Source organism: Corythoichthys intestinalis, chromosome 1 (genome assembly GCF_030265065.1).
Source record: "Corythoichthys intestinalis isolate RoL2023-P3 chromosome 1, ASM3026506v1, whole genome shotgun sequence".
Taxonomy (NCBI): Eukaryota; Metazoa; Chordata; class Actinopteri; order Syngnathiformes; family Syngnathidae; genus Corythoichthys; species Corythoichthys intestinalis.
In genome coordinates, this window is record NC_080395.1 from 4,222,383 (window position 1) to 4,234,293 (window position 11,911).

The following is an 11,911-nucleotide window of genomic DNA, read 5'->3' on the forward strand; positions in this document are numbered from 1 at the left end:
CCATTTAAGATTTTTCAAGATTTTGATTTCCCCACTGTTTCAGGATGAACTTGAGGTAAACCTGTTACACTGACCCAGCTTTTCGTTTGCTCGCATAGAGACACAATTTCTTACCGTCTTTACTGATGTCAGACATGTCCAAAGTCCGGCCCGGGGGCCAAATGCGGCTTGTGGTCCAATTTCATCCGGCCCCCAGCCTCTGTCATAAAATCAATCCCGTCTGGCCCGCACACAGACTTAATAAATTGGTCAGCAGTGCTGCTTCCAGCATATGAAGTAGCTTACACACTAAATGCTGCTCCTCATTTACGCACTAAATGGCAGAAGCACTCGAAGCAACATTACCCCGTGTGACCCTTTACTCCCAATTTTCTAAAATGGCGACAATCAAAAAAAAAAGTTGACTGCGATGGCTTCAAGGATAGGTAGAAATTGGACGATTACTTCACTAAAATACGCAACAACTGTGTCTGCCTCATTTGCAAAGACACAGTCGCTGTTTTTAAAGAGTTTGATGTGAGGCGATATTACCAAAAAAGACACGCTGACATGACAAGATTACAGGGAAGATACGTAGCGAGAAATTGACATCAGCCAAGGTCGGCCCCCCACATTTTTAACACAACAAATCTGGCCCCCTTTGCAAAATGTTTGGACACCCCTGACTTATGTCAATGACTTAGAGCATTGAAATGAGGGTTGGGCAGCAATGAAAATTGTTCATCTCAAGTAATAGCATGAAATCTATGCAATGAATCACACAGTCATCATCACTTCAAAAGTAGCAATATACACCGTCATAAAGTTAACTATCGTCTCATCCAAACAGCCACTACTTCGCCACCAGTGCCAACCATTTTTGGTTTCTTAACTCATTCACTCCCAGCCATTTTTCAGAAGCCACCGCCTTTTGTTCATTTGCAATGATTTCGGCTGATATGCCATGTGCCACAGAATATTTTGTTTGATGGCTACACAAAAGTACATCCAAATTTTTCATCATAAAAAGAGGTTTTTCTACTCTTTTCCGTTCTTCAGTTATGAGCAGTTGAAGATCATCAATTCTTGTTTCTACACATTTTTGGTAGCGAACTTAAGTGTTCCAAAAATATATGAACACGTCTTTAGTAGTGAATGAGTTAATTTTGTTTTGTTTTCGGATTTGTTGTCGCGTTTTCTTATAATCAATTGTTTTTTAATTTGATTTTTTTGTGTGATTTGCTTGAGTTTTTTTTTGTTTTTTTAATCATCTGTTTTGTGATTTTTGATTGTTAAGTCATTTTTAGTTGTTTTGTATGTGTTTTGTGCACTTGTTTTTGGATTTGTCATGAAAGGGAAATTGTCCAAATTCAGCCCTAAAAAGCATTCAAACTAAACGCTCGAGGCATTGAAAAGTATGTAAACTTGAGGGTTAAAATGTTTTTTTTCCACATAATTTATTAGACTTGCTGCTCAGAGCAGTAGTGATTCTTTTGATTAGTCGATTGGATCTACGAAAGATTACAAACTGGAGGAGCTCGATACCTGAGGACTTTTAAGATGTAGAGTGGGCTGTCCAGTCCTTCCGAGAGGATCTCAACCCCTTCATACGACAGTTTGTTCCAGCTCAGGTCCAGCTCTTGAAGATGGGAGGGGTTTAACTTGAGAGCCTTGGCCAATGAAACACATCCTTTACTGGTGATCCCACAGTCGGACAGGCTGCAACACAATGATATAATTGCCTGAAGTCAAGAAGAGGACATGCTTTGCGTGATGAAAGTTCTGCTGAAAGTAACATCGTGTCTGCCTTTTCTTGACGAATGCAGGGTTGATGCGGGTTATTGAAATGCATCAAAAGTATGAAATGAATTCTGTGAAAATTCAGGCCTTAAAAAGCATTAAACTAAATGTTCGATGAATGAAAAATTATGTAAACATGACGAGAATTTTTTTTTCTGAATGAAAATAAGATAATTACCTGAAGTCAGGAAAGGAACCTGGTTAAAATGAAGAAGGTTCTACTCAAAGTAAAACTGTGTCTGCTTTAGGGCCAAAATATACCGGCCACGTTGACTGCCTAATCCACAGTACGTAAAAAAATCGTACTGGCTGCGCACAGCAGGGGTCCGGCAATTCCGTCTCGTCGTGAGGTTCCGCGTAATTGCGCACGATAATGTGGCATAAAAAGCAACGACAAACACACAGTCTGTACTAATCAGAGAAGCAGAGAGAGAGGTGGACTTGATTTGACTGAACATTTTTTCCGAATTTTTTTTTGCTTTTACCATGAGCTTTTCTGTATTAAACTACATAACTTGCATAATACCTCGCCGTCCATCCTCATAGCTTCTGCTGTGGTGTCCCATGTGTAATATTCTGATTGAATGTTTTTCGAGGCACCCTGAAGTGCACGCAACGGTGATGTTGTTTTGGTCATGTGACGCCGGAGTGAGAGAGACAGCCTGCCAAGACCACAGTTTGTGGGAATTTTTATCGCCCTGAGTTAATAAAAAACAAAGTTGTTGGAATGTCGTGTGTTTGATATCTTTTTCCAGAAAAACACACAAAATAAGACGCCATGCAGCTTCCTTTTTAATAAAATGACCTGCTGCATCATAAATCACATTGTGACTTTCCACCTCCATGATGAAGCGTTCTTTGTCCATGTTCGCATGTGTTTTAACCGTGAATAAGCAAGTGGGCTTTTGATTCCAGGCCTTGCTCCGCCCATTTTGAAGGATGCGTCTCCGGCAAAAATAGAAAATAGCCTAAACTACAATGGTCCGCAGTCAGTCTGGGACACTGACGCAGCCGCTATACTTTGAACAATAGGACAGAATGGAAACGGATAGGCTCCGGCGCTATATCTTTCCAGAACCGGACCAGAGACGCGTCCGGTATATTTTGGCCTTTATCTTTGGCCACAGAAGATTACGAACTGGAGGTATATTTCTGAGTTGCAAAGCTCCTTACTTGAGGACTTCTAAGTTGCAGTGTTGGCTGGCCAGTCCTTTCGAGAGGATCTCCACCCCCTCGTCCGACAGATGGTTCAAGCCCAGATTCAGATGCCTCAGGTTGGATGGAGAACTGAGAACGGAAGCCAGCAGATGACAGCTGCCTTTGTCTAGGTTACATAAACTTAGACTGGAGAACACAGGAAGAAGGAACACGTGAGAGTGAGCCAAACCTATCTTCTGCTGACTTTAGTATGGTGCTTTGAACAATAATAATATATTTTATTTCAAGATACAAAACAAGACAACAACAAAATAAAGAGCAAATTACAAAACCTAAAGTTATTATGCATTTTATTTTCTCCTGATAATGTCACCAACATCTCTTGAGCTGCACGTGACACAGTCTTTGTTTTGGATGTCATCAAGGACAGTCATCTCGTACGACAACGATGTGTGAATCGTAGTCTTTTTTTTTTTTTTAATTCCAAGATTATTAATTGGATTTAACTCAAATTTGGATTTATTTGAGATTTTTCAAGATTTTGGATTTCCCCCAGTTTCAGGATAAACTTAAGGTGAACCTGTTACACTGACCCAGCTTTTTGTTTGGTCGCATAGAGAAAGTTTCTTAACGTCTTTACGTATTTCAATGACTTAGTCGGACTATTGAAATTAAGGTTGGGCAGCAATGAAAATTGTTCATCTCGAGTAGTAGTTTGAAATCATCATCACTTCAAAAGTAGTTATAGACGCGGTATACAGTTTTCGTTCCCCTTGTCCAAACAGCAACCAGTCAACTTCGCCATTAGTGCCAACCATTTACTGTTTCTTAATTTTGTTTTGTTTTCAGATTTGTTGTCGCGTTTTCTTTCAAGAAATTCTTTTTAAAAAAAATGTTTTAATCTTTTTTGTTGATTGTTTAGTAAATTTTAATTGTTTTGTTTGTGTTTTGTGCACTTGTTCTTGGATTTATCATTGTGCTTTTGGAATTTTCGCACTCCACTTTACTTCACTGTCGAGCACATACTCTGATTTTTGAGAAGCCTTGATAACCAACAGCAGCTTCTCAAGCCCCGAAGGCCCTGGAGAGTAGCGGGAAAGATGAAAGGACTTCATGGTTTCGTCGTCTGTAAGTAAGAAAAAGGCCAGGGCCGACCACATGTCATTTGACATTTGATACCAGGACAGATGTCGTCCTGAATCTAGTTCCTTCTGGATCCGCTTCAGCAAGGATTCGTCCTTCAGCTCGTTTAGGCAGTAGAATAAGTTGACATTCTTCTCTGGAGTGTTCTGTTCGATCCTTTCCGTGATCAAATCGACTGTCTTTGACTTGCTTTGCTCGCAGTCCTGAGGAGCCTTCAGCAGTTCCCCCACTAGTTCCTGGTTGCACGGTAAGGAAAGGCCAAGGAGGAAGCGGAGGAACATGTCCAGGTTTCCTTCACTCTCTGAGGCTTTCTCCAGAGCCGACTGCTGGACCTCAGTGATTGCCTTCTGGTTTATTTTTTTCCATTCTGAATCATTCAGTACGTTCTTGTTGTCGTGGAAGAGGCTCATCATCACGTATAGTGCGGCCAGATACTCCTGGATGGTCAGGTGGATAAACTGAAACATCTTTTTTTTGTTGCTTCTGAGCGGATGGACCTCCCTTAACACCTCGGTGAACAAACCGGAGTATTTAGCGGCTTGGCTGTAATCAAAACCGCTGTCCTCTAGGTCCTTTTCATCGAAGATCTGACGCTGATTGATGGTGTGGTCAAAGGCCAGCTTTGCTAGCGCTTTCACGCCACAAACGTACTCCGTTGTATTTGTCTCCTTGGAGTTTTCTAGGAGGTGACCTATAAGCGCTGAGTACATGTAAGTCAGCGTTGTGGGAAGCTCTCCCTTCTTCCCTTTGTCCAAAGTACCCTTAAGAACTATGGCGGTGAGCCAGCAGAAGATGGGAATGTGGCACATGATGAAGATGGTGCGAGATTTCCGAATGTGCTCAATGACGCGCTCCTCATTTGGGAACCTTTTCCTGAAGTACTCCAACTTCCGGGAATCGCTGAATCCTCTAACCTCTGTTCGGCTGTCTATGAGGTCGGAAGGGATATCGTGGGCTGCCCCGGGCCGCGTTGTAATCCAAACCCGGGCGCAGGGAAGCAAGTTCCCTTTGATGAGATATGCCAGCAGTACCTCCAGCGGGTAGCTTTCCCTCACGTCCATGTCCACTTTCCTCACTTTCTTCAAGTCAATTTTGAAGTTGCACTCATCCAGTCCGTCGAGGATAAACAAGATCTTGATTCGGCTGCTTTCAAAGTCCCGCTTCCCAGAAGTTTGCAGGTTGACAAATATATTGTTCAGTGTCTCGCTCATGTGCCTGTCTCCACAGACAAAAGTTTGGATCAGCTTAGCCAACGTAAAGCTCTCCCCTTTCTCCATGTTTAACTCGCTGAAGGTGAAAGGAAATATGAAGTCCACATCCTGGTTAGTACTACCATTGGCCCAGTCCGACACAAACTTTTGAATCAGGAAGGTTTTCCCAATTCCCGCGAAGCCAAAGGTGAGCAGCGTGCGTATCGGGCGAGGCTTCCCGTCATGGTTTTTGAAGATGTCGCACGGCAGGATAGACACCTTGGCCTCGGCGGCACACGTCTCCACTTGAAGGACCTCGTGCCGCCCGTCTGGGCTGACGTCTGCCCCGGAGGTGACGTCCAGCTCCGTGTAGACTTCCGCCAGAGGCTGCTGCTGCCAGCGCTCGGTGGTGCCCTCGGAAGCAAAGCTGTATAAACGCCGCAGGTTGTCTTGGAGCTCCCTCTTCAATCTGGCAATCTGATCGTCATCGTTGACGGAGAAGTCGGCGCCTGCAAGAAAGCAGCAGTGACCCGTTAAAGACAAAGCAATTCCATTCCACACTTAAAAATTCATTGATAAATTATGACGTTACAGTATTATATTTGACAATTATGTGATACTCGTGTGTGAATTTAAAAATAGTTTGAAAATGGCTATTCGTAAATAATGCAATATATATTTTTCTCTTTTCCGTTTGACCCTCTGCCAGAGCTCCAAGGGCTGAGAGGGAGAGAGATAGAGCCAGAGGCATGAAAAGATTCCTTCCAGATGTAAAAGATGACGTTTCATTTCATTCAAATGTGTCAGAAAGTGTCAGTTTTCAAGTTTTGTGACAATAATGTCGATTGTTTACAAACTAATGTCAAAAAGGGCCATTTTTGGAATGTAAATGACCCCGTGCTCATTTGCTCAACCTCGATATACGATGTGTCAAATCCAAGATGTTCAATTCTTATGATCAGTTGTCAAAACCTTACTATGATTTATAGTTTATCAGGCATCAAGCAATGTGTGTGATTTTCCATATTCAGGCATGTGAAATTCTTCGATTTACACTACCGTTACAATACACTACCATCGTGTATCATATGGGATTTTCCATTATGTACAATCCAGTTCAAAGGTTTGGGGTCAAAGCGACCCCAAACTTTTGAACGGTAGTGTAAGTTGTTGATGACACTTCAAAAATGTAAGAAATTTGGGGGGAAAATTCATGACATTTGATGATTTAGGATTAAAAATATGTGCAGCAAGGCACCGATTTTGGGGGGTAGTTAATTAATACTGATAGAAAAATCAAGCCCTAATTTAACAAAAATTGCTCGGAGTTTAAAAGGTTAAAATGAGAGGACTCTCTCCCGTTCTTTGAGATGCGGAGACTCCTTTCATTGTGGAAACGCCACACCAATGATTAGTTGGAGGAGCGATTCAATTTGCTGATGTCCCACATGTCCTTTATTTTTATTTTAAGTAGGGCTGTCAAACGATTAAAAATTTGAATCGAGTTACTTACAGCTTAAAAATTAATTAATCGTAATTAATCGCAATTCAAACCATCTATAAAATATGCCATATTTTTCTGTAAATTATTGTTGGAATGGAAAGATAAGACAGTTATATACGTTCAACATGCTGTACATAAGTACTGTATTTGTTTATTACAACAATAAATCAACAAGATGGCATTAACATTATTAACATTCTGTTAAAGCGATCCATGGATAGAAAGACTTGTAGTTCTTAAAAAATAAATGTTAGTACAAGTTATAGAAATTTTATATTAAAACCCCCTTAATGTCTTCGGTTTAATAAAATTTGTAAAATTCAATCAAAAAATAGACTAGTAGCCCGCCATTGTTGATGTCAATAATTACTTACACAATGCTCATGGGAGCTGAAACCTATAAAATCAGTCACACCCAAGCGCCGGCAGAAGGCGGCAAAACTCCATAAAACACAAGTGAGCGTTTCACTGTACTGTCATTTAAATCTGTCTGAGCGGGGCATCTGCGTAAATTGCGTCAAATATTTTAACGTGATTAATTAAAAAATTTAATTAACGCCCGTTAACGCGAAAATTAGACAGCCCTAATTTTAAGTGAACTGTTTTGTATTCATATAATCTGCTTTTGTGTGCTGAAAAAAATAAATAAATCACTTTACTGTTACACTGATCAATGACTTTTTTTAATAACTGGGGATTTATTTTAAATTCTTAATCATTTCTCATGTTTCTCATGTGTGGCTCAGAATGACCTCATCTATTGCTCCGGGGATGTATTCCAAAGAAATAAATGAGATGAGGAAGAGCTATTGATGAAAAAGAGCTCACCATTCTCAGATATGTCTAAAATGAAAAAGAGAAACAAAGTTTATCTATTGTTCTTAAGGGCCTCTTAGAAGCAACAGAGCAGCAACAATTGATCACAAAATGAGAAGCAACAGTTATGTCTCAAGAGTTGAGATTGTGAAATAGTTGATGAACAAAAATTTTGCTACGGGTCGTTTAATGGTTACCTTCCACAGTTTTCAAGCCACCTGCTTTCTAACATGGGAAGCTAAATCGGGGACTAACCTTTTATTTTCAGCATGTCGCTGCGCAGGTCCTGGGCCAAATTGTTGTTCCCGATCTTCTCCAGAATCTTGACGGTCTCATGCAGAGTGTTATCGCCGTGCTTCATCACCAGCTGGTCAGCAATGTACACACGGCGGGTGTTTTCACGCAGGCTTTTAGGCAGGTCCGTGTAGAACTTGAAGCACTCGAATTCGTCCTCCCCCAGCTCCATCAGCGTTTTCAACAGCAGCTCCTTCCGTCTGCTGTCCAGAGCCATCTTTAAGACTTATATACACGGAGGGAGGTGACCGTCGATCAGGTATCTGCAGACAACAACTTTTATTGACTTATTGTAACTTATAAACGGTTTGAGTGACGTGACGCAAAACACAAATGTCAGGTCAATCTTCTTTATTCCTATTAGCAGTGGTCGAATGTAACAAAGAAAAAGTAGCTTTCATTACTTTACATAACTACGTTTTCGTGTATGTATACTTGAGTACAAATATGAAGTGGTATTTTTTACTTTTACTTCAACACATTTTATATCACATATATGTACTTTTTACTCCACTACTTTTCGAATTATCGCCTGGGTTACACGTTATTTTTGATTGTTTTCTTTTGTTTCTCATTGTGAATTGATCGTTTTCTGACTTTGGAAATATATGAAACGAATGAAGACAAAATGATTTAATCATTCTATATCTTCTATTGCAAGAGGCCCGATAGCAAAATTATCTTACCTAATTTTTAACATAAAATTGGTGGCTTGCCTCAGCCTTTATTGGGCAAGCTCCTAAGGATTCACTTATGTTATAGACAAGTTTCCGAGGTACTTCCGCTTTACTTCCGCACGTCTGTGAGCAACTATCGTTTTAGAACTTCTCCATCCAAAACAATAGTGGCGCTGGAGTAACATTACTCATCAAAATCCCTTAAAAAGGACAATTTGGAAATACCGCATCCATATGCCATTATCACGACAGGGGAGGACAACATGTTTGTAAAGGCAGATGTGGAACCAAGCTCATGTTACCACAAAGACCGGTTGTTTTTGTAGCCATGTTGCCGCTGTATTATAGAAGGTATGTTCTTCCTATCCCTGCATTTTCATGTGTCCGGTGCTCAAAAAATGCTAAAGCTAAAACCTTTGATATTGTTATTACGATGATGATTGTAATTCTGATCTTGCTTATTATTTACTACGACTACTGTATCTGCTTCTAGCCTGTTGCTAACCAGTACGTGTAGATGGAACAATTATGTCACCGCATCAATGCAGTTGATACAGGTTTTTTGTTCGTTTGTTTACAGGTGAAAAACACTGTTAAACACTGGAAGATAAGTTGATGTGCCTCACCGCAACACTTACTATGCATTGATGGACATATATCGAGACTTCGTTGTTCTACCCGTGGGCGGTCGAGAGGCTGGGGTTGGAGGCTCGCCTCGCGGCGGACCCTCTGCTCGATCCCGAGATCCAACGACGAGCTTTTTAACTTTAGATACGCTATTGGAGCTGGAATTACCAAGGACAGCGGGAGGAAGCCTGTTTGGAGTCCGTAATGTCGGGTCAAAGTTTGGCGAGGCTGTCTGATATCACATTCTTGTATGCTATTTTTCCGATCATTTAATAAATTATGATTTATTGACCTGTTCTGCACATGCACCAATTGTTTTAAAGAAAACAAGAAATGGAATCATGTTGTCCAGATTAGAGCTGAAACGAGTATTCGAGCAACTCGAGTAACTCGAGTTTCAAAACTGATCCAAGTAATTTTATTCACCTCGAGTAATCGTTTATTTTGACAGCTCTAAGCATCACGTTTTGCTCAGACTACTTTTAATGCGGGACAACGCGCTGTCACGTGCGGAGAGGAAGAAGGGAAAAAAAAAAAACTTACTGCAGCTGACAGCCGCCACAAACGACGCCGACGTTGCCAAATACTAGCCCGCACGATGCTACGTTGGTAACAGCTAGCGTCTGATGCGTCTCCTAAAGATCACATGTATGTTGAACTAGATGCGCAATGACAGACTCGGCCGCGTCTGGGCAGCGTTATTAAACAGCCGCCATCTTAAAGCAGTACAGCGCTAAGCGCTAATAAATAAGATTAACGTTACTGTCACTACTAGCTCACGTAAAGTTAGCCCTGCGGAGGACTAGGTTTCAATTAATTATGACCACTGTCGTTGCGTGGCTAACGTGTCTTACATACAGGCTTTAACATAACATAGCATTGTGGAGTGATGAGGGTGTAAAATAAAAACTTAATCATGCTAACTATCAATTTTAGCTCTGTAGTCATTGCTGGATAAAACACCAAGTAGCACTGGTCCCTAATGTGCCCCAGTACAGCCTGTATCATAAATTTATTTTGAACACTGCAAAAACTCCAAATCCTATCAGGACTTACAGTTTAGACTAACTTAAAACTTAACTAGAACTTAAAAATGGCTTGACACAAAGAGAAATTCAATTGAAACACGTGGGAAAAAATCCTAACTTTTAAGTGATGTGTGTTATCAAGCGTAACGGCATTTTTAGGTAATATATATATATATATATATATATATATATATATTTATTTTATTTTTTTTTAAATAAGATCTAAAAGTTTTTTGAGTGAAAGCAGTGAATTAGTCTTTTTTTTTTAATTCTAGCTACAATATACATCGAAAATAAAGACATTGATTGACTGAAAATGGTTCAAGATTAGATGAAATGTCTTGTTTTCTCATGTATATTTATAATTGCTCTTCACCTAAAAATATATTTGTTTTATCCGATTACTCGATTAATCGATAGAATTTTCAGTCGATTACTCGATTACTAAAATATTCGATAGCTGCAGCCCTAGTCCAGATGTTTTATTGCGATCAATATCTGCAAGAGAAAAATAATGAAATAGTATTTTTGTTTATACTATGTACATACCTTCTAGTATTTCCTTGTAGCAACAAAGTCCGTGTCAGCCCTTCTGCATTTGGCAAATTTAATGTAATTTGTAATTTCACCTGATTTTGGTCACTCAAGTGGCCGGCGTATCAATCTATACCTCACGTCAATAGAGGCTGACAGGTTGTCATAATTTTGTCCATGAACAATAAACCAAAAGATAAGAAAAATCATACAATCTTATCTACGTCACCCTGAATCCGTGTTTTTTTTTTTTTGAGATTCCGTGGTTTCCTCTGGCTTGATTTTGCAGTTTTACCTTCGTCAACACACTGCTAACTGAAAGCGCAACTCATGAGGTTTTTTCTAAACCGGAAGTTTGAAGCAGTAATTTTCCAAGATAGCGGCGCCCATATTTCGCCCAGGAAACTTGTCTATATACTGTATGTACTAATACCTGCTTAACTAGCAAAACTAAAGTGTAGTTTGTTATGTGTATATTAAAAATGAATTGTTGGTGGCTTTAAAATATGTAAGCGTTATATTTTTACTGTAGTTCTGCAGCTGTAATCATATGCTTACTGATATTATTTTAGTATATTTTATCCTTACATTTCTACTTTGACTATTCTGAGAACTGTAGATTACTGAAAAGTTTCCAAAATAATGCCCTGAGGTACAAATGTAATTAACTTCATCATTAGACTGGCATATAACCCTCAAACTTGATATTACATTGTACCCTTCTAAAGTATACGCTCAGAGAATGTAAGCCTGAACTAACTTTGAGCATACATTTTGAAGCGTCAAAAAGTAAATGTAAAAAGTCAATTTAAAAAAAAGTATGTTTTAAAAATTACACACAATTTCTATTTTAAGTGTATTTTAGTGTAATTATATCTATATGAATCCGTAAAATTGTTTTATTTACATGAATTAAAGCAATAGCAGACCCTGAAGACCTTGACCCTAAAGTCTATTGTTTTACTATCGCAGTCCATTACGACTCATAACGAAACTAGCATGTTTAGATGACTTGGTATCTGGTGAGATACTGAATCAACTACCTTACCAATGGTACAATTGATCGACTAGCAAAAGCTGACCAACATCTGACTAATCGAACTAAACTAAGATCGCATGAAATAATAGCTTAACAACCAACCCAGGAAGTGACCGACTGAC

At 39.7% G+C, this 11,911-nt stretch overlaps 1 protein-coding gene across 2 annotated transcripts in view; it reads right to left on the reverse strand.

The window, feature by feature from the left end:
* LOC130924016 (NACHT, LRR and PYD domains-containing protein 12-like) overlaps positions 1 to 11,911 on the reverse strand; it is a 36,214-nt gene that overhangs the window by 15,929 nt on the left and 8,374 nt on the right. Inside the window, exons 1-5 of one of the 2 annotated variants that reach the window (XM_057850318.1) lie at positions 9,200 to 11,896; positions 7,846 to 8,147; positions 3,964 to 5,779; positions 2,953 to 3,123; positions 1,525 to 1,698 (exon numbers count right to left, since the gene is read on the reverse strand). In XM_057850318.1, coding sequence (XP_057706301.1) covers positions 1,525 to 1,698; positions 2,953 to 3,123; positions 3,964 to 5,779; positions 7,846 to 8,101 — 2,417 coding nt within the window. In that variant the 5' untranslated portion in view covers positions 8,102 to 8,147; positions 9,200 to 11,896. Of the gene's footprint in view, positions 1 to 1,524; positions 1,699 to 2,952; positions 3,124 to 3,963; positions 5,780 to 7,845; positions 8,148 to 9,199; positions 11,897 to 11,911 lie in introns of those variants that run through there. The other variant, XM_057850310.1, reaches the window with a different exon arrangement.